Here is a 24761-nt window from a genome sequence, read left to right as displayed (position 1 = left end):
AATTGTCACTGATCAATGACAGCCTGAGGAAAGGGACCCTCTACTCAATTCATAGACTTCCTGCTACTACTGCCTCTCAGAAGTGTCATTTCTGTATACAGAGAAATGAAAGACCGAAGACTGAATGAGAAATCTGTATCCTCCAGGCATTTCAGGTATATACCCTGAACTATCAATAACCACTGAACTTCATGATGTCTCATTTGCTTGAATTCAATCAGGTAATCACCAAAATCCTGATTAAGATCTTTCCCTCACTACCTCAAGGCAGAGAAAACATGAATTTAAAAAAGTTATCTTACCAAACTACACACGACAAGCTATATTTGATTAACTGCAATCATCCCACAAAAATGTGCGCATAAAATCAAGTACTTAAAAAACTAATTATTAAAATTACACAACAATGGGCCAGGCGCAGTGGCTCACGCCTGTAATCCCAGCACTTTGGGAGGTCAATGCGGGTGGATCACTTGAGGTCAGGAGTTTGAGACCACCCTGGTCAACACGGCAACACCTTGTCTCTATTGAAAATACAAAAATTAAACAGGCAGGTGGCAGGCACCTGTAACCCCAGCTACTCAGGAGGCTGAGTCAGGAGAATCGCTTGATCCCGGGAGGCAGAGGCTGCAGTGAGTTGAGATCATGCCACTGCACTCCAGCTTGGGCAATAGAGCGAGACTCCGTCTCAAAAAAAAAAAAAAAGGCAAAAATTAGCCAGGCGTGGTGGCGCACACCTGTAATCCCAGCTACACTTGGGAGGTTGAGGCAGAAGGATCACTTGAACCCAGGAGGCAGAGGTTGCAGTGAGCCGAGATCACACCATTGTACTCCAGCCTGGGCAACAGGAGCAAATCTCTGTCTCGGGGGGGAAAAAAAACACACTCAACAATGGAATACAAATATTTAAATAACTGCACATAATATACCCTCCATTTTTGTTACCAAGAGAAAGCTTCCATCAGGTGGCTTTACCAATACACTTCCACTCCCATGAAGCGCAGTACCACAGCACTAACATTCTGTTCCGAAAAAGAGACTAGAATGCCCTTGTAACTCTTTTTCTTTTTTCCCTTGTAACTCTTGAGTTACTTCTTTTAATCATTCAGGCCAAATTAGGTACGGCAATTTTAGAAAAGGATTGCTTTCAAGTATCTGAATATACTTCCGGAGGGTGGGGGAGGAAGGGAGTCATTTTACACTTGTCACTATCAGGGTGGGGTCTGACTGTCCAGGTCACGGGGTCACTAGAGTAGGTTTCCTGGCTAAAGGAAACTCTGGGAATTCTTTCCTCTCTACCACGTGGGCCAGTATCTTCCCCCCGTCCCTAGCTCTTGGCCCTCTACTCAGGGACTTGGTCCCCACAATCAGATGAAAACTCATTCAGGCAGAGCCTTGACAAGGTTCAGAACACGAGGGCTTGGCCGGACATAGTGGCTCACGCCTGTAATCCCAGCACTTTGGGAGGCCAAGGTGGGCAGATCACCTGAGGTCAGGAGTTCGAGATCAGCCTGGCCAACCAACATGGTAAAACCCGTCTCTACTAAAAATACAAAAATTAACCGGGTATGGTGGCAGGCGCCTGTAATCCCAGCTACTCGGGAGGCTGAGGCTGGAGAATTGTTTGAACTTGGGAGGCAGAGGTTGCAGTGAGCCAAGATCGCACCACTGCACCCCAGTCTGGGTGACAGAATGAGACTCTTTCAAAAAAACAAACAAACAAACAAAACCCATGAGGGCTTAAGGACAGCAGAGCAAATCAAACTCCATTTATGGAAACTGTTGTGTTTTTTTTTTTTAATTTAATTTTTTTTTTTTACACGGAGTCTCGCTCTATCACCAGGCTGGAGTGCACTGGCGCGATCTTGGCTCACTGCAACCTCTGCCTCCTGGGTTCAAGTGATTCTCCTGCCTCAGCCTCCCAAATAGCTAGGACTACAGGCATGCGCCACCATGCCCAGCTAATTTTTGTATTTTTAGTAGAGACAGGGTTTCACCATGTTAGCCAGGATGGTCTCAATCTCTTGACCTCGCAATCTGCCCGCCTCAGCTTCCCAAAGTGCTGGGATTACAAGTTTAAGCCACCGTGCCTGGCCGGAATCTGTTTCTTAACATACATCATGCATGTAATCTGTGCTCTCCCAAGAGGCATTCACCCAAGTAGACAGGCAAGCATCTATGTGTTCAATTTGAAATGCAACAATGACAGATGTACAACTTTATCGCTCTTACAGAAACTAACATGCCATCCATTACTCCATGTGGGAAACATTCAGTAAACTTCTAAAACCAAACACAGGACTCTGGCATATCCCCACACCCCGAGCAGCAGTCTGTGACAGGCTTTGATCTCAATCTAATGCCACTGTTCACAGAACATAAAAACAGGCTCATGGTGCTGCATGTCACTCTGACATATCACAGTATTTCATATTACTCTGTCACTTATTCAGAAACAAAAGTCTCCACTATGGCATGATTGAGAGAGAAAATAATTCATTATATATAAATAATAGCTAAGAACAACATACTGTGAACAGTTTCCAGACTTTGAACATTCAACACAATCAATTCTTACTTCTCGGGAAAAAAATCTCTTACCTATCTTTTCCGTTACAGTATGCCTTCTTGGAGACAATATTTTAGTGGTAACATCATTTTCTGGGGCATTCAGTTAATTTTGGAAGATGATTATGCCACATGAACCAAAAAAGAAACTGGCAGGAGGAGGAGGGTCCTGGACCATTCTGGAAGTAAGCTGGGTCTTGCATTATTCAGAGTCAACTATTCAGCTGACTTTTGTCAGGGTGGTGACAGAGAGGAGGCAATGAGTGACACCAGGACATACACAGCACACAGAGAACATGGTCTACTCTTTGTCTTCCTTGCGTAGAATAAACACAAGAGGCTTGGTAGAAAGACACGGGAAAAGGTGCCATGGGGGCCAGCATCTGGAAAACATATACCTCAGCGATTTGAGTATTTCCCGTTCAACCTCCTGGACGATAAACCGGGAAAAGGCACCCTTCTGCCCACAGTTGTGGACAGCAGCAGTCACCTCTCTGAATGCTTCATTCAATGTGAAGATGCAGCTTGAACAAAAGTATTTTTTTGTTTGTTTTCGGAGTCTTGCTCTGTCACCCAGACTGGAGTGCAGTGGTGCGATCTCAGCTCACTGCAACCTCTGCCTCCCAGGTTCAAGCGATTCTCCTGTCTCTGCCTCCTGAGTAGCTAGGAATACAGGCATGAGCCAGCACACCCGGCTAATTTTTGTATTTTTAGTAGAGATGGGGTTTCACCATATTGGCCAGGCTGGTCTTGAACTCCTGACCTCGTGATCCACCCGCCTCGGCCTCCCAAAGTGCTGGGATTACAGGCATGAGCCACCGCGCCCGGACAAACAAAAGTTTTTTAATCTCACTGATTCCATCTCTCAGCTGCTCTGACCAGAGGGGCAGGGCGGGAAAAGTCATGCCACAGACTCTGCCCACAGCAGCCATTCTGAGGTGCCTTTTCAGTCCCTTATCCTCTTTCGAGCTCTCCTCTCCTTAATTTTTTTTTGTTTTGTTTTCATTGTACCCATTAATCCCCTCCTCAATTTTTTATTGAATTATAAAAGTAAAGTCAAAAGGCCCTTCGGGATGACTGGGAGGCTTCCTAGGCTAACTTTTGTATTTGAAAATGGAAAAAATAAATTACTTGATATTTGTGATAAAACTTAAGATTTTAAAAAAAGTCTGCACATCAATATATTACCAGGCTTAGAAGGGTGAGGGCACAGCTATCCATCTGCACCCTCTCCTATTTTTTAAAAACAGGCAAAATAGGCCGGGCACGGTGGCTCAAGCCTGTAATCCCAGCACTTTGGGAGGCCGAGACGGGCGGATCATGAGGTCAGGAGATTGAGACCATCCTGGCTAACACGGTGAAACCCCGTCTCTACTAAAAAATACAAAAAAAAAAAAAACTAGCCGGGCGAGGTGGCGGGCGCCTGTAGTCCCAGCTACTCGGAGGCTGAGGCAGGAGAATGGCATAAACCTGGGATGCGGAGCTTGCAGTGAGCTGAGAACCGGCCACTGCACTCCAGCCCGGGCAACAGAGCGAGACTCCGTCTCAAAAAAAAAAAAAACAGGCAAAATAAGCAAGAAAAGGCTGGTGCACATTGGAAGACAGAGCGTGCCTGTCTATGCCAGTACTGCTGTGCCCTGCAGCCTGGCAGATGGAGTCAGATGCCGGGGCCTCACGCCCACTCAGGCCAATAACATACCCAAGACTCGACAGCGCATTCACCAGCACAGGCTGCCCCAAGGGGTAACACGGGCTGTGGAAGTGAAGACACACAAAGCAGGGACTAAAGGCAAATGGGGCTTCATGACGCAGAGACATGAAGACAGAACTGCTATGGGCGCCAAAGGTAACCTGCAGTGCTCAAATAAAAGGAAAATAGGACAGAAAGCCACACATTCCACAAGCAGAATCATTCCTGGTCTTAGAACTGAGGGCATTTGTAGAGGAAAGTCCAAGGCAATGTCCCCTGGGTCTGAGAGAAAATCCTGCGCAGGACAGGGCAGACAATGCGATGCTCGTCTTGAGGGAGCCTGACCCTGATCCTGACGGGCTGGATACAAGGGAGGTTGAGCATGGCTGTATCCAGTAAGGAAACTGGTAACAGTTTCTTTCCACTAGAAAGTGGAAAGAAAAAGCAAAGACTTTCACAGATATAAAATGTGTTTTCCAAACAATTTCCTAGAAAGTTCTCTGTGGTTGGGTGGGGAATAAGTGTAACATTTTCATTTCAAATGAGCCATGGCGCTACTAATGGATTAAAAAAGAGGATGGCCAGTTCTAGTCTTCCTTCCCTTCCCATAACCCCCGGAACGTTCCTACTCCTGATATTTTCCCTACCCTCACTGCAACCCACCGCCATCCCGGCCCAAAATTAATTTGCCCAGCCACTGCACCAAACCAGCCTTGACACACAGTTGTCGGTTGGATTTCAGTTAAACAATGCACCTAATGCGTGGGAAGAGAAAGTGGGGAGGGCACAAGGAGCATGTTGGTATAAACCTGGAGATGTGTGGACCTTGGACAGAGCTTCTGCCGGCCAGACCCTGGGGAGGATGGGCATCTGCAGTGCAGCACAGGCTGCAGGTAAACTGAGGTAAGGAAGAACATGGCGGCTTTAGCTGGCCCTGGTTGCTGAGACACCGCAGCATGTGTGTGCTCTCGGGTGTGGGCACCAAAAAACCCATTTTCTTCCAGTTGCTGCTGCCATTCCACCCTCTGGCTAGAAGAATGCTCTTTACAGAGTCCAGAAGATCAGCCACTTGGTCTTCCTCTGAGGTACAATTCCAATACAGCTTCAATCCCAAAGATCCAGCGGCCACCAGAGTGCAGAAGTCAGAATCAAATGCTCAGAATCAAAAGGTGCGGCCCAGCCAGTACATCAGCAGTTGTATAGACAGATCAGAAAAAACTAATATTTAGTATAAAACTGTTTTCAAAGGGGGTAATTTCCTGTCCTTCTCCAGAGATCATAATTCTTCGCGTTTCTGAGGACCTAAGGAAAAAGAGAACCACAGAAAAGAAAACAGATGATCTTCAAATTACAAACACCACTGAGTGGGCATTTTTCATCGCCGGAACCTATTCTTTGTACCTCCACCTCCATCTTATCTCACTTATTACATCTTTGGGATTTGTGTTTTGTACTGTATTTTGAAAGCAAAACTAAATTAAGGATTTTTTAAAATGGAAACTATCTGTAAACCCCACTCCAACTGAATTGTTTTTACAAATACAATATTTACTTTCAGTAAATATGCATGCATTTTTTTAGCTGGGATTTTTCTTTTATCATTTAATACCATCTAAACATTTTCTGTGTATCAGTGTAGCTCATTCTTGGATGTTTAAACTGTTTTTAATGCTTTTGGTTTATAAGTAATAGTAAAATAAATTTTTTTCATGTATACAACTTGATTATTTCTTTAAGATATATTCTCAAGAGAGTAATTACTGAGGGTATATAACGCTTTGAAGGCTTCTAATGGCAGGTGTACTGCTTTTCAACAAGGGCGATTTGAATGCACAAAGCTTCATCAAGGTAGATCCATAACATTTTCATCACCATCTCCCAAACAAATGGCATTATCACTATCTCTGTTTTCTTCCACGTCGCAGATACTAGTGACAGAGCGCTTTAATTTGATTAGTTTCCACAAATTCATTTATTATTTGTGCTTCCTCTTACTTGAACAGTGTGTCCACATTCTTTGCCCATTTATCTATGGAAATTCTCAGGGTTTTACTGATGAATCTGAATTAATTATTGTTATGGTTCCTATATAACCTTCCAGCTGTGATATTTAATATCACAGTACAGTCTGAGGGATATACAGGCAAATCACTCAAGATCCATGTTCTGGATTTTTTTATTGTGAGACAGGGTCTTGCTCGGTCACAGGTTCTCTGCTATGTAGGCTGGAGTGCAGTCGCTCACTGCAACCCTGACCTCGCAGGCTCAAGCAATCTTCCCACCTCAGCCTCCTGAGAGACTAGGATTATAGGCATGAGCCACTGCGCCCAGCACTTTTTTAGAATTCGTCTAAAGCAGAATAAATCTTAAAAATCCAGAGCCCATCTACATATCAAAACACCACTATGGACTTCACAAATATGTACAATTATTATGTGACAATTTAAAAGTAAATACGTTTAAAATTTTTCTTAAATCTAGAGCCCAGCTTATTAATATTGTAAAAGTCACTTTCGTATTCTAATGATTTTTTCAAGTAGCTATTATTCAAGACACACACAACAGGGAAAACATTAAAGACTTAACGCTAAACTAAATATAAGCATTCCATCTCCATCCCAACATGCTTGTTTTAAAGAATACTTTTTCGGCCAGGCGCAGTAGCTCACGTCTGTAATCCCAGCACTTTGGGAGGCTGAGGCGGGTGGATCACTTGAGTCAGGAGTTCAAGACCAGCCTGGGTAACATGGTGAAACCCTGTCTCTACTAAAAATACAAAAAATAAAAAATAAATAAAAAGTTAGCTGGGCATGGTGGTGCATGCCTATAATTCCAGCTACTTGGGAGGCTGAGGCATGAGAAGTGTGTGAACCTGGGAGGTGGAGGTTGCAGTGAGCCAAGATCATGCCACTGCACTCCAGCCTGGGCAACAGAGTGAGACTCTGTCTTAAAAAAAAGAATAGTTTTTTCAAATACATATTTGTCTTGATCTAAATTTATTCATTCACTAGTACACTGACAGATTTAAAGAAAAAAACAAGGAATCTGACAAGAACTCCGCAAAAGGTTTGGTTTATGTATCACAAAACTCATGAACTTAAATAACTATAATCATAATTAAAATTCTTTTCTCCTCCTTTTCATTTTTTTCAGAAAAATGAAAAAAAAAAGATAGCAATTGCATTAATAAATACTGTTTAGAAGACCAACATAAAAGGAAAATGAAAAATATACACTGGTCGATGTCAGAATGGAAGAATTAATAGATTTTTCTCTTCCTTTTATCCATTATTCTATTGTCTTTACAACAAACAAATCATAAATGGAAAGAAGTACTGTCCTAAAGCCAACGGTCTGTGTTTACCTTCTCGGCTGGGTTCTTCTGTCTTCTCTTTGTACAGCGTTCCCGTTTCCTTCTCCTTCTGAAAGCGGAGCTGGAGCTGTTTGATCTCTTGGTCGTAGTCCTGCCACTCTGGGACAATTCGCACGGCTGCTTCCAGTTTGGGCTCTTTGGTCATTGGATTATTACACTGTGAAAACCAAAAGAACACACTTCAGCTGAGTTGAAGAAAGGCCAATCACAGAGAATTCAAAGGTTCTTGGGTTACAAGTCCTAACTAGACAAAAAAACAATAGTTAAGGAACCAAATGATACACTACCAGAAGCAATATGGTAGTGCGCTATGTAAAGCTGTATTTACATCTGCAAAGAATGTGTGAGTGGCTACTGGAAGGCAGAAAAAGTAAAAGTCCATTTGGAAAAATTACAAGGCGCAGAGATCAACTGAAAGCCAAGGAGTGGCTTCGCAGATTGAGAGCTGTGGGAACGGTCCCATTAAGTGCTCAGGGCTTTGGTTGCCTAACGTAAGCGGGGAAATAAAACCACTGAAGTATTCTATAAGGTAAGAATATTCTGTAAGAATAGCCCTGAAAAACCAAGTACTTATACTTACTATACAACAAACTATACTTATTCTATAAGATAAGAATGTTTATAAGAATATTCTTGGCCGGGCGCGATGGCTCACGCCTATAATCCCAGCACTTTGGGAGGCCGAGACGGGCGGATCACGAGGTCAGGAGATCCAGACCATCCTGTGCCTAATGCAGAGAAACCCCGTTCTACTAAAAAATACAAAAAACTAGCCGGGCGATAGGTGCCGGGCGCTTGTAGTACCCAGCTACTCGGGAGGCTGAGGCAGGAAGAATGGCGGAACCCGGAAGGCGGAAAGCTTGCAGTGAGCTGAGATCCGGCCCACTGCACCTCAGCCTGGGGACCAGAGCGAGACTCACATCTCAAAAAAAAAAAAAAAAAAAGAATATTCCTCTAAGATAATTATAGCCCTGACAAACTATACAATTACAGAGAAAGTTAAAATAAGAATAGGAAATTCTGAAATTAAGAATCTAATAAAAATCATTAATCGTGATTCGCTCATACATCCACTGGATGAACATGCAGAAGCACTGCACACAGCTTACCAAATCAATGGTTTTTGCCCTTTTCTTAGAGGCGTCATCACACCACGTTTCACACCAAAGCCATTCTTGAGGGAGGGATTTAATTGGCACCTGATGAATCATGTTATTGGGCAGATCCTGTTTGGTTAAAAATAAAAATAAAACACATGTATCTAAAGTTCTGGTGGTACTTATTTATTTATTTATTTATTTATTTATTTATTTATTGAGAGATGGGGTCTCACTCTGTTCCCCAGGTTGGAGTGCAGTAGTACGATCTCAGCTCACTGCAACCTCTACCTCCCAGATTCAAGAGATTTTTGTTTCTCAGCCTCCTGAGTAGCTGGGATTACATAGGCCCGCCACCACACCTGGCCAATTTTTTGTATTTTTACTAGAGACGGGGTTTTGCCATGCGGCCCAGGTTGCTCTCAAACTGCTGAGCTTAGGCGATCCACCCACCTTAGCCTCACAAAGTTCTGAGATTATAGGCGTGAGCCACTGTGCCCAGCTAGCTCATGGGGAGCTTAAATGCACAGAACATCAGTGATGTGTACACCTGCTCGTTATGGATCATATGCCAATCACAAATGTTTAAAATGGAAAAGGTCCTTACCAATGCCTTAGAGAAATTATTCAAAACTACAAATTTTAGAGGATCCATAAAACATCTGCCCATAATAAGCAACTGAAAAGCTCTAGCTTAAAACTTACAAATAGCCTGCACCTAACCCTCCCTTCATTAGGGCAATCCTAAGAAAAATACTCCTACTGACTTCTGAACATCAACTAAATAGAGTGATGGTTCATAAATTTTACAGGCTTCTGTCAAGGAAGTTCTGAATCTACCTTGTCTATTGAGACTTGCTCCCAAATAGATGACATATTTTCTAGCCAATTCTATTCTAACCTTTTTCTGAGGAGGCCTTCTGACTTTGCCACAATAAAATGTTCCATTGTCCTAAGACTTACATGGAACAAGGAAATGTACAGAAATGATTGACTGCGATATTTGTAAAGAATGTTCCATGATGGTACAAAAATAAATAGATACTTCTCTATGAAACCCTGTCAACAAACTAAAATTTAAAAATACCTGCTGAAGTGGGTAGATCGCTTGAGCCCAGGAGTCCCAAGACTGGCCAGGGCAACATGGCAAAACCTCATCTCTACAAAAACTTAGCCAGGCCTGGTGGTGCAAGCCTGTCGTCCCAGCTACTCAGGAGGCTGAGGTGGGAGGATCGCCTTTGCCTGGGAGTTCGAGGCTGCAGTGAGCCATGATTGCATCACTGCACTCCAGCCTGGGTGACAGAGTGAGACCTTGTCTTAAAAAAAAAGAAAGCTGGATTAAGGTATCAAATACTCTTCTTGATTTATCTTAATTTCACTTAAAGTCTTACACACTGTTGACCCTGTGGCACTGCTATAGAAAGCTGAATCAGGAACACGGTGTGAGTTCCGACCCTGTACTCTGCTTGAAAAAGAGCAGAGCTCTACTTTCAGCACTGGTGGACTTAGGTAAATGAGACCAGCTCACCTCCTGAGGAAAACTAGAATAGCTGAATGAATTACAAAAAGCACACACCTTCTGAAGGCACCAGAGAACTACAAGACAGTAATTACTGGTCCGGGGGAGAATAATGGCCAGAAAAGATAACTCTGGAATCAGGTTTTTCCCCCAGGATCTATGCTGCTTGGTGAGGCTTTCTGAGGCTTTCGACAGCTACTCAGGCCTGAGGTAACAAAGATTTGTATGTAAGATCTGTGGTGGTTGAGGGGAGTTCTAGCGAAACCCTTCGCTTTGGATTGGCATAGCAAAAGAACATACACTCGGATTTAGAGTGAGCCAGAAAAGGCCCGAGAAGAACGCAGTTCAAATTCCAATCATCAGAATCTTTAAAACGGATGAAAATACTCCTGGATAGCCAGTGCCAAGTTTCTGACAAAAAATACGACAAAAATAAACAAACAGGCTGGGCGTAGTGGCTTACGTCTGTAATCCCAGCACTTTGGGAGGCCGAGACAGGTGAATCACCTGAGGTCAGGAGTTCAAGACCAGCCTGGCCAACATGGTGAAACCCTGTCTCAACTAAAAATATAAAAAAATTAGCGGGGCGTGGTGGTGGGCACCTGTAATCCCAGCTACTTTGGGAGGCTGAGGTTGCAGTGAGCCGAGACTGTGCCACTGCACTCCAGCCTGGGCAACGGGAACAAAGCTCCATCTCAAAAAAAAAAAAAAAAAAAAGGGGAGAGAGAAACAGAAACTGTTGGGTGATACCATTTTTGAACTCAAATTATTCCCCAAAAAAATTCTGCAAAAACAACGCCTGACACACTACAGAAGACAAACAGATATGTGATAGACAGTATGAACAAAAGAATAACAGAAATAATACAACAGAATCAGATCCACAGTAGCTCCATAAATTAGAAGATACCAGGTATCACACAAATTTTAAAGTAAGTAGAGCTGGGCACTGTGGCTTATGCCTGTAATCCCAGCACTTTGGGAGGCCGAAGCGGGTGGATCACAAGGTCAGGAGATTGAGACCAGCCTGGCCAACATGGTGAAACCCCGTCTCTACTAAAAATACAAAAATTAGCCGGGCGTGGTGGTACGCGCCTGTAATCCTAGTTACTCAGGAGGCTGAGGCAGGAGAATCGCTTGAACTCGGGAGGTGGAGGCTGCAGTGAGTGCCACCCAGAGCATGCCACTGCACTCTAGCCTGGGACAGAGTGAGATTCTGTCTCAAAAAAAAAAAAAAAAAAAAAAAAAAATTTTTTTTTTTCCCGGGGAAAAAAAAAAAAAAAAAAAAAAATCTTTTACTATTCCATGGTGATAGAAGAGAAGAAAACGAACAAATTAAACTCGTGTTTACAGATACATGCTTCCACAGCAAATCTATAAAGAAAAGCAAATGATTACCATAAAAGTCGTGATGCTAGACACTTTTGTTAGGGAGGAAGGGTGGCTTCTGGGATGCTGATAATGCTCTAGTTCTTGAACTAGGTTGTGGTATCTGGGTATTTGCGTCACAATAATTCCTAGATGTTTGTGAATATGTGTGCATGTTTTTTGTATACTTTTCTTTATGGATGTTACATACCACAACAAAGGTTTAAAAAAATTTAAGTAGACTTAAGCAAAACAAAATGCTTAAAATATGTCAAATATGTATCCAAAACCCTTAAACTACAATCTCACCTCTGAAAAATGCTTAACATGAACAAACAGTAATTTAGCTAGCCTTGAAACACATCATGGTTTCTGACATAGAAAAAGGGGAAGTTGTGATACTATACTGTGATTCTCTACTACAAATCCTGAGCTATTTAGTTCCTACAGCAGAAAAACAAACTGACCCGAGCTGGTAGAAAAACAAATCTATGAGATTAGTTTGAGTACAAAATGCAAAGATGTGCCAATGGTTCAGAAAGGCAGCATTCTCCTTCCATCTCTCTCCCCAGCCAGCATCAGATCTATGACACTTTTCATGCTGATACGTCTTCTCTTGAGGGCAGATAAAAATCTCTCTCTCAAACACACACGCACACACACACCATGAAGAAACCAGACACCATCTTGAGAGGAGAGAACTGAAGACACACATTTCATTTTCTGATACAACTCTGTATACCCGCCACTCACAGTTAACCATAAAAAATGGACACTTACTTGATCAAGATTTGAAAGGCTGTTAGGGTCCTGACTCAGACCTTGGTACTGTCCCCTGAGTCTGTCACCAGCAGCTATTTTCCTAAACTTCTTCAGATCCACAACATATAGTGCACTGAACAAAGAAGACCCGCTTGTTACAACCAACCATGGATTACGACAGGAAAACTAAACCCAATGAATAATGGAACAGGCCACTAGCCAAATATTCTGGCTTTTCTTTGAAAAGGTATGCTGCAGCCCTACAGTGGAGTTAAAGTGTGCTACTTTAAGATCTCTAAGAAAGTCACTGCAAAATCTATACTGTGCCATGCTTTTGTTACTGTTCCGTATTTGCCATCCAAAAGAAATAATCTCAGACAAAAGATTTCTAGCAAATGCGGCAGTAATAAAAGCCATAGTAACTGGTAACTATTATTCAATGATATCCTGATGATGTCTTCAACGTTACATAGGGGAAAAAAATCCCAGAGTGTTACAGTCCTTACAGTTCTTTTGGACCAGGACTGTAAAGAATGAAGCCGCCATCACTACACCCCAGCAGTGATGCATGAGCCGCTTTCTACAGGCTCCTCTTCCCTGCACATCTTCAAATCACACTTCTCGCAGAGAAGAAAATGGAGTGCTCATTAGAAATGTAAAAACGCACACACTGTTCAACCTAAAAGGTCTACTTCTAGGAATTTATCCCACAAACATATCTGAGATATGAAAAATAATTTATTTAGATTATTCACTGCAACACTGTAGGTCACAGGAAAAAACTATAAATAACACTCATGCACTGGAATAATATGCAGCTATGAAAAGGAATCAGGTCTCTTTCTATTCACTGAGAAGATGTATATGACATTAAGTTAAAAAAAAAAGCCAAGTTACAAAATGTATAAATAGGTAGCATATTTTGTGTGAAAAAAGAATACACATTCACAGCTGTTTCTGTAAGAAATATGAAAATGTGGAAAGACAGACAGTCAAAAGTTGGGAGGTTATCTGTTGTGAGAACAGGAACTGAGTAGGAAAGAGAGAGACAGGATTAGGAAGTTTTTTTTACACTGTGTATTTTATTTTATTTTATTTTTATTTTTTTGAGATGGAGTCTCTCTCCGTCACCCAGGCTGGAGTACAGTGGCATGATCTCAGCTCACTGCAACCTCCGCCTCCTGGGTTCAAGCAATTCTCCTGCCTTAGCCTCCCGAGTAGCTGGAATTACAGGCACCCATCACCACGCCCAGCTAATTTTTGTATTTTTAGTGGAGACGGGGTTTTGCCCTGTTGGCTAGGCTGGTCTTGAACTCCTGACCTCAGGTGACCTGCCTGCCTAGACATCCCAAAGTGCTGGGATTATAGGCATGAGCCACTGCGCCCAGCCACTGTGTATTTTTTATAATTTTTATTTTCCAACCATACCAATGTATTTATTATCTATTCACAATTTTAACCACACAAAATCAATTTTAGGAAAACCCCATCATAGTGTTAGGAGTGCTTCTTTTCAGTACCTGATATGATACTTTCGCCCAGCTAAATGACTGGCCCAGTACCCTGACTTCCAGAACCTGTAGCCATCCATTTCTCTTCGGCTGTCACAGAAGGGAGTGTAACCATAAGGAGCACCATCCAAACTGAAATCTCTCAACTCTTTCAGATCTGTTCGGACAATCTGGAGGATATCGAAAGTCATTCATTAAGCAACCATGCAGACAGCTCTAATGCCGTTTCCTTAAGATTTGAGTGGCTCGCTTACGGCAGCATGGAAGGCTGCTCAGTGGTTAGTGGCACAGGCACTACTGGTAGATGTACTTTGATTCCTCCACTTGTTAGTAGGTTGACTCACTAACATGTAAGACACTTAGCAAGGTGTGCGGGAGTAGGAATAAAACAAATTTCAATTGCTTAGGCTTTCTGTGCCTCAGTTTCTTCATCTATAAAATGGAGATAATGACAGTATCTATGTCACGGGGTTGTTGGGAGGATTATGTAAGTTAACACATGGATGGACAGATGTAGAATAATGCCTTGCCCATCTTGAGTACTCAACAAGGATTAAATGTGGCTATGTTAGAATCAGGAAGGCACACTTCAGGCTGAGCCAGTGGAAGAGAATTCCAAAGAGGTGAGTGAAGTCTCCGTCCCAGTGACTTTCACACACATTACATCCTTCCACTCAGGTGGCTGACTCAGGTTTCCACCCGCTTGGGCTGAGGTGGAAGGCTGTGGGCAGAAATATATTTATGCTGTTTGAGTTTGTATGCTCTAAAATCACATGTTCCCTTTCATTAAGTCAAACCCTGACAGCTGGAAGAATATCTGGAGGTTCCCTATTGCCAAAGCCATGCATCCACTTAAGCTTCATCTATTACCCGTGACAATAACTCCTACCTTTTGGGCAGATAATTAGAGATGATGGCAAGCACTGCTAAACGTTAATTTTCTAATTTTTAGTTTTCATGTTAAATGAATTAAGTCAGATACAAAATTGCACACATGATGTTATCACAATGACGTTAAAAGAGAAAAGATGTAAAGGAGATAAGCTAAATGTTTAAAAGTGATCACATCTGTGTGATACATATTTCCATATTTTCTTTTTTTTTTTTTGAGACGGAGTCTCGCTCTGTCGCCCAGGCTGGAGTGCAGTGGCCGGATCTCAGCTCACGGCAAGCTCCGCCTCCCGGGTTCACGCCATTCTCCTGCCTCAGCCTCCCGAGTAGCTGGGACTACAGGCGCCCGCCACCTCGCCCGGCTAGTTTTTTCTATTTTTTAGTAGAGACGGGGTTTCACCATGTTCGCCAGGATGGTCTCGATCTCCTGACCTCGTGATCCGCCCGTCTCGGCCTCCCAAAGTGCTGGGATTACAGGCTTGAGCCACCGCGCCCGGCCATATTTCCATATTTTCTAAATGTAAAATAAGCATGTCCTTTTCCATAACTGGAAAAAAATAGCATTTAAAAACAAGCAATTTGTTGCTTTAATACAAATTGTCAAAACTTGGCCTTTAAGGGCCTACCTGATCAGCATCCACAAACAGGAACTTGTCAACAACTAGTGGGAAAAGTACATCCAGGAAGAGGATCTTGTAACCCCAGATGATACGCTGTTTTTCAGTCTGTTGATGAAGCCACCGGGGCCATTTGTACTGAACAAGCTCGTACTGAAAATTGTATTCATTTGCCATGTAAGGTATAAACTCCTGTTTTTAGACATGGGAACAACAAATAATCATTTCTTCTGATTAAGAAAACTGCTTTCATAATGTAAGCCAACCACCATGATATGAGACAAATAAAACACATTTACCAAAACAGTGGTCTTACAAAGACTGGCCCTGACCCACTCATGACTATAGAGAAGAACAGATATAAACCTTTGTGAAATCCCCATTTCTTTATGACTTCTGGTCACCACATGAAATGAGAGAATGTTCAAGAGAAGGATTTTAGATGTACATCCCTCTGTGTGTGTTTTTACCGCACATGAACTTTAAGTCCATTTGTCTGAACTTGATTTCAGTAAGGCATTTACTGAGCTTGATGACAAGCCTTCCTCAAGGCCAGATCTAACCTGGGGAATAACACTGCAAAGCCAGAACTCTGGACAAATATGTTGCCCTTTATGAATAAGTCTTTCAGATTCTAAGTACAAGCACCTTTAGGGGGCCAGCAGGAAAGTGCTTATCAAGGAGAATGGTTATTGAATATATTAAAAGTCATTTAGTAAATTCTACAGGAAAAAAAAGGATGTAAATAAATCAACTTAGATGACAAATACTGGTTGATATAAATAATGCAGAAAGCATTCCAAGGACGTGTTTTGTTTTGCACAGAGGAAGCATTACTTCCATACATCATCTGGGAGTGGTTCATGCTAACACCAATCACGCTCCTCAATGTAAACCACTGCTATGCTTTCTAACTGAAAGCAAGCATGCAGGCTTCAGAGGAAGGAAACGTCATCTCATAAGACACTGCTCCTAATAACAACAAAACATTCTCCTACTATATTATCCAAGTTTTTAAACACAATTTAACTGTTTCCCTTAAACAGACCAATCTGGAAGAATAACCAAAATGGCAATACGCAACCAAATTAGGGTATCTTAGTAAATGGAAAATTTGCTAAAGTATACAGATAAAACAAAAGTCATGAAAAATATACAGTAAATATCTCCTTAATAAGAATGTTTTCCCTTCCTCTGTGAAACAAACCTTAAATGTGGGGGACAAGTAATTCTTCAAGAACCAGAATTTCACGGGAGTCTTGGTATTCTTCAGCACGGATAGCATCATTATGCTGCCAAACAAAAGCAGTAAATTAATAATAGTTTTCCAATGGGATTTAACCTCCACATGATGTAGAGTCAATCACGAGACACCTAAATGCTCTTTATGGCAGAGCTAAGTAATGGCTCAATCAGGCAGAGGGAGACGCTCAGTGATGGAAAATGAAAAATTGTACTTACTCCAGCTTATGAAGTTATCACTGAAAAGAAGGGGCATTCCTCACCTACAAAACTACACTTAACTGACAGAGGCAAATGTTTTAATTCTGTTACACCTCTAAATAAACTGCTTCATGAACTGATATATTAGTTATGGTCCAGATGAACCCTGGAGATGGGGGTAACTGACATCACTCTCCAAAACCGCTGTCACACGACAGCAGCATCTGGAGCTGAGGGAAGAAGGTGTAACCACAGCGCCTCCTGCAGTCTACACAGAGGTCCTGCTTCAGAGAGGAAGGCTACCAGCTCCCGCCTCCTTACTCAGAAAACAAAATCACATTTATGAACCGAGGAATTTAATCAAATTCAGTTGTTATTAGTGTCACTATTTTAGGTAGGCTATTATTTCTTGGAAATAAGAGGGCTAAAAATAAGAAAAATGACATTCTGATTTTCTATACTAGATGTGTAGTGAAAAATTGAGTGAATAGAGCTCTGGCAATGAGAAAAGTGACTCTCAGGTCTTCCTGACACTGTAACAAGGCACTCCCGAGTGCCTCTGGTCACCACTACATCAGTCAGCCCTGGCCTGTGGCCTCTTCTGGCTCTAGCTGTGTGACCTTAGACAAGTTCCTTCACACTTGAGGCCTCAACCTGTTTGCATATGAAATAGAAGTGTTCATATGTAAGAACTAAGGTCTCTCCTGGCTCTAAAATCCTGTGAATCTTCAGACGGCAGCGAAGTACCATGGTTCTGTTCTCATTCTATTCTCTATGTCAACCTCCTAATCTCTGGGTTAAGCAATGTTTGGCAGGCAGTAAACAGCACAGTCTATGAAGGTGTACAGTGATGTTAAAAGGCTACAGCCTTGTAATATCCAGAGGTACTCACTACAGAGCTCAACTTCACAGAGATGAAGGGATCGAAACAAATCCAATTATAAATGGCAAGCCAGTCACAATGCACAGAGTGCTTCAAAAACACAGAAGTATAATGAGCAGAATCCCATAAAACCTTTCCTCTCTAAAAAAGAACACTGACAAATTCATTCATATATAATGAAATCATCAACAAGACTGACCGAAGAAATCTTTCGTAGAGATGACCAGATGCAACGGAGAAAATATTAATTATGTCATCTTTCTCTTGCTTCACTTCCTCAGTCTTCTGTCCTCCTGTAAAGCCCCTATAACAATAAGAGTAAAACAAGACCACTTGAAATACTGGTACAGACACACAGCCTCTTAAAGTAAGAGGAAAGAGATGGCGCTTCCCATCCTTCCCTAGCAGGTGAGCTGCAGCAGGAGTGGTTATGAAGCTTCCCTCACATCCTGGAGAGAGCACGAGACTGACAAAACCAACCTACGGGAAAACAAAAAGAATGTTCACTCCCTGACAGTGTTGCTTTAGGAAGAGACTGAACACAGGCTGCACCAGAATGCAACGTACACAACGGGAAGTAAACTGAGCAGAGAGCGGTCAAATTTCCAAAGAGCAGGCACAGGTAATGAGAGTCACAAAGTATGGAGCAGAAGTAACTTCCCCATTAGGAGACACGAACCTCTTTTGGATTAATCAAGTGAAAATACTCATCTATGCCAAATATAAGTGTGAGATGTAGCTGCACGAAGTAGAATGTGAAAGGCCCAGACGGGATCCCAAGATGCAAAAAGGAGGGATGGACGGTGCTTATATCTCAGTTTTTCCTTAAAAACATAACTCTTTATAATGTCAATTTACCATTTGAAGGAATCCCAAAATCCAGATTCATTCTCATTCGTTCCATCACTCAGCAAGTCTTCGTTCACCATATCTGCCTTCTTCTGAACCTGCAATCAAACATGATAAACCTTACTCCCAGTATGTCTCATAGGCATAAAATGCCTCTCACTGGATGTACACTGTGAGCCTGTCATCAATAGGGAATTACCAATCAATTCTCTCACAAACAGGCACAACCCCACCCAGAGTCTAGAAGGATTCAACAGAAGTATCTCCATCAGGACATTCACATCATAGCCTTATGTGAGGAGACAGCAACCACTTTTAATTAGACGAACCCCATTTTCAGCTTGCAACATAGGCAAAGAGCCGCAACTCAACTGTGCAGTGAAATCAGAAGCACGATTCAATGAGCCAACAGCTAGTTCCAGGGAAGAGTGTGGCTGCGGGGGCTCTAGCTGTTGGGAGGGAGGTATTTCATGTTATGACCAGTTTTCAGGATTCACTAGCACAAACAGCGGTTTCTTCTTGGCAGCACAGTGACCATTTTTCTGCTCGACTATGCATGGCCTATTCTAGGTTTCACTGTGTGTAATGATCATTTATTCCAGAATACACTGTACTTGAATTTAAGGTACTAAAAGCTTCAACATTCAGAGAACAGAAAGTAGAAGTCAAAAGAAATTAAATAGGACTATCATTTTATTATTGAAAATTTTCATTGCCATTTCTCCCAATATTCTGAGAAGAGAATCATCAACAATACTATGAATTGTGGCTACACAAACAACATAGCATCTATGAGAATATTTTATAGAAAATGGGACATGTTCTGCACACTGAGATTACCCAAAAGGTACAATCTTCCAGTTGAGGAAAGCCACAAACTCACACTTACCAAGACATTTTACCTTAAAGCAGTATCCCTATAATTGCCATAGCAAATTCCAAAGAGACTCTTGGGCTGGTTCCAAGATACATATTTTTACATGACAGCTGTCCAGTAACAGAATGTCACTACTTTTACCAAACTCACCTTCACTTTAATAATTTTGCTTTTGAAGTTGTTGAGGACGATAACCACATCATCAGCATCAGGCGGAGAATCGGTGCCATCATGGCTTTGCGAGAAAAAAAAGATCAATATCACAAGGTACAATTCTCAAAAGGCAGCAAATGCTCTCAGAGCATCTGAGTCCATCATCGTTCTCATAAAGGAGTTTTCCAGATCCAACTATCTTCTTGCTCCTTAAGCTCCCTCAAACTGCACAGAAGCACGTGTTGAAATCTCTCTTTATATAAGGTGCATGCCCAAACCTCCTTCGTGAGTCCTCTTTCAAATTACCCATCACTCAGTGAGAGGAACCGATGTGTGGTAACCACATGGTGAGTACTAAACAACCGCCTGTGTTCAGAAGCTCTGAGCCAAGCACAGTGTCTTTGGTAAAGAAGTGCAGGGGGAACAGGACCCCTGAACCATTACTGGAACCACACTGCTTCCGCTCTTTTTTTTTTTTTTTTTTTTTTTTGAGACAGAGTGTTGCTCTATCACCCTGGAGTGCAAGTGGAGCAACTTCAGCTCAATGCAACCTCCACCTCCCGGGTTCAAGTGATTCTCCTGCTTCAGCCTTCAGGTAGCTGAGTTTACAGGCGCCCACCACCACATCTGGCTAATTTTTGTATTCTAGTAGAGACAGAGTTTCACCATATTGGCTAGGCTGGTCTCAAACTCCTGACCTCAAGTGATCCACCCTCCTCGGCCTCCCAAAGTGTTGGGATTACAGGCATGAGCCATCACGCCCAGCCACTACTCTTTAACTGGAACAGTGTTGTAAAGAAAATCTGCTTGCTATTTCTGCCTGGAGGCAACAATCAGTCAACAACAGGCCCTGTACTCAACTCAGTGTCTATATGCTATAAGAAGAACTCTATTTGCAGGCAGACAGGAGCAGAGGAAGAAAAATTAAATTTATATTTTCCCTATTAATCAACGGCAATGCCTAAAATTTCCAGTCACCAAATTTCAAGGTGCAGAAAGTGATCATTACAACATGAACTCACTGCATTTGCTGTCAGCTAGCAGAGAGTAGGCTTCTCAGACAAAGGAAGATTCTGCTGGGGGAGCCCTGAACAGCTAGGAAGAGGGGGCACCACGCTCCTGGGAAGGGGAGGGCTGGCAAGGGCCACGGCATCCAAAAGGGAAGGAGTTTGGAAGTGCATCCAAAATTTTGTAAAACCTTATCTGAAGAAAATGTTATTTGGAAAAAAAACCTTCTACTGTTTACAATGGTATTAGTATAACACAGAATTCTTCTCTTTCCTAGGTAAGAACCAGGCACTAATCCACTGTTTCATGTGTGTCACTATGGAGCTAATTAAGGCAAGTATATACTACAGCGTGCTTCAAATGTGCCCTAATGAAAATCATCACCTAAACAAACTGGCAGGAAGTCTTTTCACACAGCTTAAAACTAATTTAAATTGTGTTAAGCAGAATTTGTATCAAACTTTTTTAAAGGCAACATAATTATTTTTAAACTAATAAATATGTGCAGTACACCTTAAGGTAAAAGCTGGCCACAGAGGGAATGCTCTTACTATACCACCAGACCAAGGAAGACCACACTAACAGCACAAAGTTTCCATGTACTGTGCATTTGCAAATCACTCAGGGTCAACACATACACTCCCTGGGCAGAAAAGTTTGGCTGTTCTTTCTTTCTTTTCTCCTTTCTTCAAGTTTCTCATCTGCCTATCTATGAGCTGCATCACAGTGACAGAATGATTAGATTCTGGGACATTGTTAGCACAAAGGAATAATTAAAGAATAAAGCCTGACTATACTCATTAGCATCTATACCTCTTATTATCTAATTCTACTCTAACAATTCTTCTATATTTAATTTCCTGGGAAAACCACTGTTTCATCCCACATACAACTGCAAATTAAATTCAGGTTGCCTGACTGCCAGGGTAGTATTCATTTAGAGCTAATGCTCATTTCTAAATGTTCTGGGAAAATGTACCTGCATCACTTACTCCTACCTGTAAATTCTATAAATATCTTCAGAGCGTCCCTTCCTAAGTCTGAGGATCCAAGCTCCTGGGTTGGCTTTCAGCTGAAAGTAGCCCTAGGACAAGAAGAAAAGTCCAATGTTAGCTCTCTTCAAAACACCAACATGCTATTTCTGAGGAACAGTTACTTCTATCTCTGAAATATCAATCAACTATAATGTGAATAACACAGTAAACAAACCAATGCAACTCTTAAAAAACCAAAACTACACATTAAAAACTCTAGCACAGGCCAGGTGCAGTGGCTCACGCCTGTAATGCCAGCACTTCAGGAGGCCACGGCAGGTGGATCACTTGAGGTCAGCAGTTCGAGACCAGCCTGGCTAACATGGTGAAACCCCATCTCTACTAAAAAAGTACAAAAATTAGCCGGGCGTGGTGGTGGGTGCCTATAATCCCAGCTACTCAGGAGGCTGGGGCAGGAGAATCACTTGAACCTGGGAGGCAGGGGTTGCAGTGCGCCGAGATCACACCACGGAACTCCAGCCTAGGCAGGAGTCTCAAAAACAACAACAAAAATCTAGTACAATAAAGGCCAGTCACACCAAGAAATCGTCTGCTCTTTAGCTGTGTTTCAGGGAAGAATCAACGTGTGATGCATGAATTTAAATGTCGCACTTCCAAAGAAAAGAAAAAGGCTGTCAGCTCATGAGCTATTTTCAGGAGCCAATTCAGTTATAGTATTCCAGCATGGTTTTTCTTTTGACATGTAATTCCAACCTACAAATTTAGCTGAACTAATGATTTCTATATTGACCAAATTCATTAATTTTGATCTCACTCTACGGTTAAGAATGCTAACTGCTCCATCATAAATTACAGGGCCCAAATTAACGTAACTACAATATCACCATCTGATGAATAGATTATTTACCAGATTGGCCATAACAATGGTGTCCACGATGACCGGGTTGGCTGAAGTTCCTAAGGTAAACTGCAGTCCCCGTGGGGGCTGGCCTGTGGTGATGTCGTAGCAATGACCTTCCAGTAACAGGTACTCCAGCTCATACTCAGCAGCCACTATACTGTCCACCTGCAAGCCAAAATCCAATCACTTGAATGCACTCAGAGACAACATGAATAAATCTGAAATGCATTATGCAAAGTAAAGGAAGCAGACAAAAAGGACTTATATAATATATGATCATATTTTAAGAAATTCAAGAAAAGACAAAACTATAATGACAGAAAGCAGATCAGTTGTTGCCTGAAACCAGGCGAGAGGAGGCTAATGTCTCCAAAGGGGTATAAAAGAACTTTTGGGGTAACGGAAATGTTCTGCATCTTGGCTATGGTGGTAGTTAATGACTGTATACAATTATAAAAACTGAGTTGGAAAGAGAAAGGAGAAAAAAAATAAGGAAGTTACTCTAAAAATATGAATGAGGATAAGACACTAAACATTGAAAAAAATTAAAGACCTACATGCAAAGACATCCTATAGTCATGTATCAGTAGAAAAACTTGCACGCAACATTCATAGCAGCGTTATTTACAACAGCCAAAAAGTAAAAACAACCCAAACGTCCATTCGTGAAAGGATAAATAAAATGTGATACGTCCATAAATGAAATATTATCTAGCAAGTTAAAAAGAATGAAGCATCGATACATACTACAACATGGATGAATCTTGAAAACAATCTGTTACGTGAGGGCAGCCAGCTACAGAAGACCACATTTGATTCTATTTAGACAAAATGTCAGAAGAGGCAAATCCATAGAGACAGAAAGTAGACTAGCAGTTGCCAGGGGCTGGGGAAATGGAGAGTGACTGCTAATGAGTATGGGGCCTTTGCTGGGGATGCTAAAAACATTTTAAAATTACATAGTGGTGATGGCTGCACAACTCTGTGAAGATACTAAAACCTCTCAACTGTACACGTTAATGAGGAAAATTTTATGGTATATGAGTTCCATGTGAATAAAGCTGTTGTTTTAAAAAATATACCTGAACACTGATGTCTCAGAGGCCCACCTAGACTAGGATTCAATCTGCTGTATTACACATGATTAGGTATTTGGAAGCAATGATAGTCTTACCTCTTCTAAATAAATATTATCAAGATCATATGGTGTTCTGACAGATTCTACCATCCAGCTCTCAGGTGTGTTCAAATTCAGAGTGAACAGTGGAGACTGAGGCATATCCAAAAATTTTGCTATTGGACCCTTAGCAAAATTACTGTCTGAAGTGAAAGAAATCTCTGGTTCTAAGACATAACGGTAAAAGCTGAAATTGAAAAGGAAAGTGTTAGATATTTTTCTATGTGACAACGGTACTTGAGCGTACAAGCCCTTACACAGGTAAACAACTGGTTAAAACAAATTAGATTTGGAGGAGTACCCTTCCAGATTGGGAAAAGTGTTTCCAAAACCATCTTTGACCTAATGATGCCTCCTGTGGTTGCTACAGATGCAAGAAAAGGCAAACAAGGACAGCACTGAGGAGGAGGCCACTCTTTCACACAGATGGCTGTCAGGGTCACAATTAGGTCCTGGGCATTTTCCTCCCTTCAGGGAGGATTCATTTTTCTCTTTAAAACCAATTCCTAAAAGCTGATTGGACTCTCAGGCTAGTCCTGAAAACACTAATAATTTACACGTTTCCCCTATACAAGAATAATGGTGGAAGCTGGGAACCCTTTGGTTACTTGCAAATGCTATTTCAATCCACCTAGAAGCTAACCTATAAAACACAGCACACTGGCAAGTTAGAAATTTCCCACAGCCACAACATTAACTGCTTTTTGTATCACTTTTTTCATAAATGACCATTCCAAAACTCATGACAACATATAGCTAAGCAAGCTTCCTCTAACAAGCATATTCCAACTTGAAATGAATACTCGGCCGGGCGCGGTGGCTCAAGCCTGTAATCCCAGCACTTTGGGAGGCCGAGACGGGCGGATCACAAGGTCAGGAGATCGAGACCATCCTGGCTAACACGGTGAAACCCTGTCTCTACTAAAAATGCAAAAAAATTAGCCGGGCGTGGCGGCGAGCGCTTGTAGTCCCAGCTGCTTGGGAGGCTGAGGCAGGAGAATGGCGTAAACCCGGGAGGCGGAGCTTGCAGTGAGCTGAGATCCAGCCACTGCACTCCAGCCTGGGCGACAGAGCGAGAC

The 24761-nt window shown here is 42.1% G+C and overlaps 1 protein-coding gene across 2 annotated transcripts in view; it reads right to left on the bottom strand.

Annotated features, from left to right (window-relative positions):
• Positions 1 to 4971: 4971 nt before the first annotated feature.
• Positions 4972 to 24761, bottom strand: part of UGGT1 (UDP-glucose glycoprotein glucosyltransferase 1) — a 104424-nt gene continuing 84634 nt past the window's right edge. For both annotated transcript variants that reach the window (XM_017867360.1, XM_017867359.1), the window contains exons 29-41: positions 23680 to 23869; positions 22512 to 22670; positions 21608 to 21693; positions 19599 to 19683; positions 18581 to 18669; positions 17922 to 18026; positions 16604 to 16688; positions 15406 to 15588; positions 13898 to 14058; positions 12396 to 12510; positions 8741 to 8857; positions 7623 to 7788; positions 4972 to 5560 (exon numbers count right to left, since the gene is read on the bottom strand). In XM_017867360.1, the coding sequence (XP_017722849.1) occupies positions 5535 to 5560; positions 7623 to 7788; positions 8741 to 8857; positions 12396 to 12510; positions 13898 to 14058; positions 15406 to 15588; positions 16604 to 16688; positions 17922 to 18026; positions 18581 to 18669; positions 19599 to 19683; positions 21608 to 21693; positions 22512 to 22670; positions 23680 to 23869 (1567 nt within the window). In that variant the 3' untranslated portion in view covers positions 4972 to 5534. The remainder of the gene's footprint in view (positions 5561 to 7622; positions 7789 to 8740; positions 8858 to 12395; positions 12511 to 13897; positions 14059 to 15405; positions 15589 to 16603; positions 16689 to 17921; positions 18027 to 18580; positions 18670 to 19598; positions 19684 to 21607; positions 21694 to 22511; positions 22671 to 23679; positions 23870 to 24761) is intronic.

The sequence above is a fragment of the Rhinopithecus bieti genome, unplaced genomic scaffold, assembly GCF_001698545.2.
Source record: "Rhinopithecus bieti isolate Rb0 unplaced genomic scaffold, ASM169854v2 scaffold_3906, whole genome shotgun sequence".
NCBI lineage: Eukaryota > Metazoa > Chordata > Mammalia > Primates > Cercopithecidae > Rhinopithecus > Rhinopithecus bieti.
Note: the sequence above shows the minus strand (reverse complement) of the source record. Positions and strands in the feature narration are given on the sequence as shown.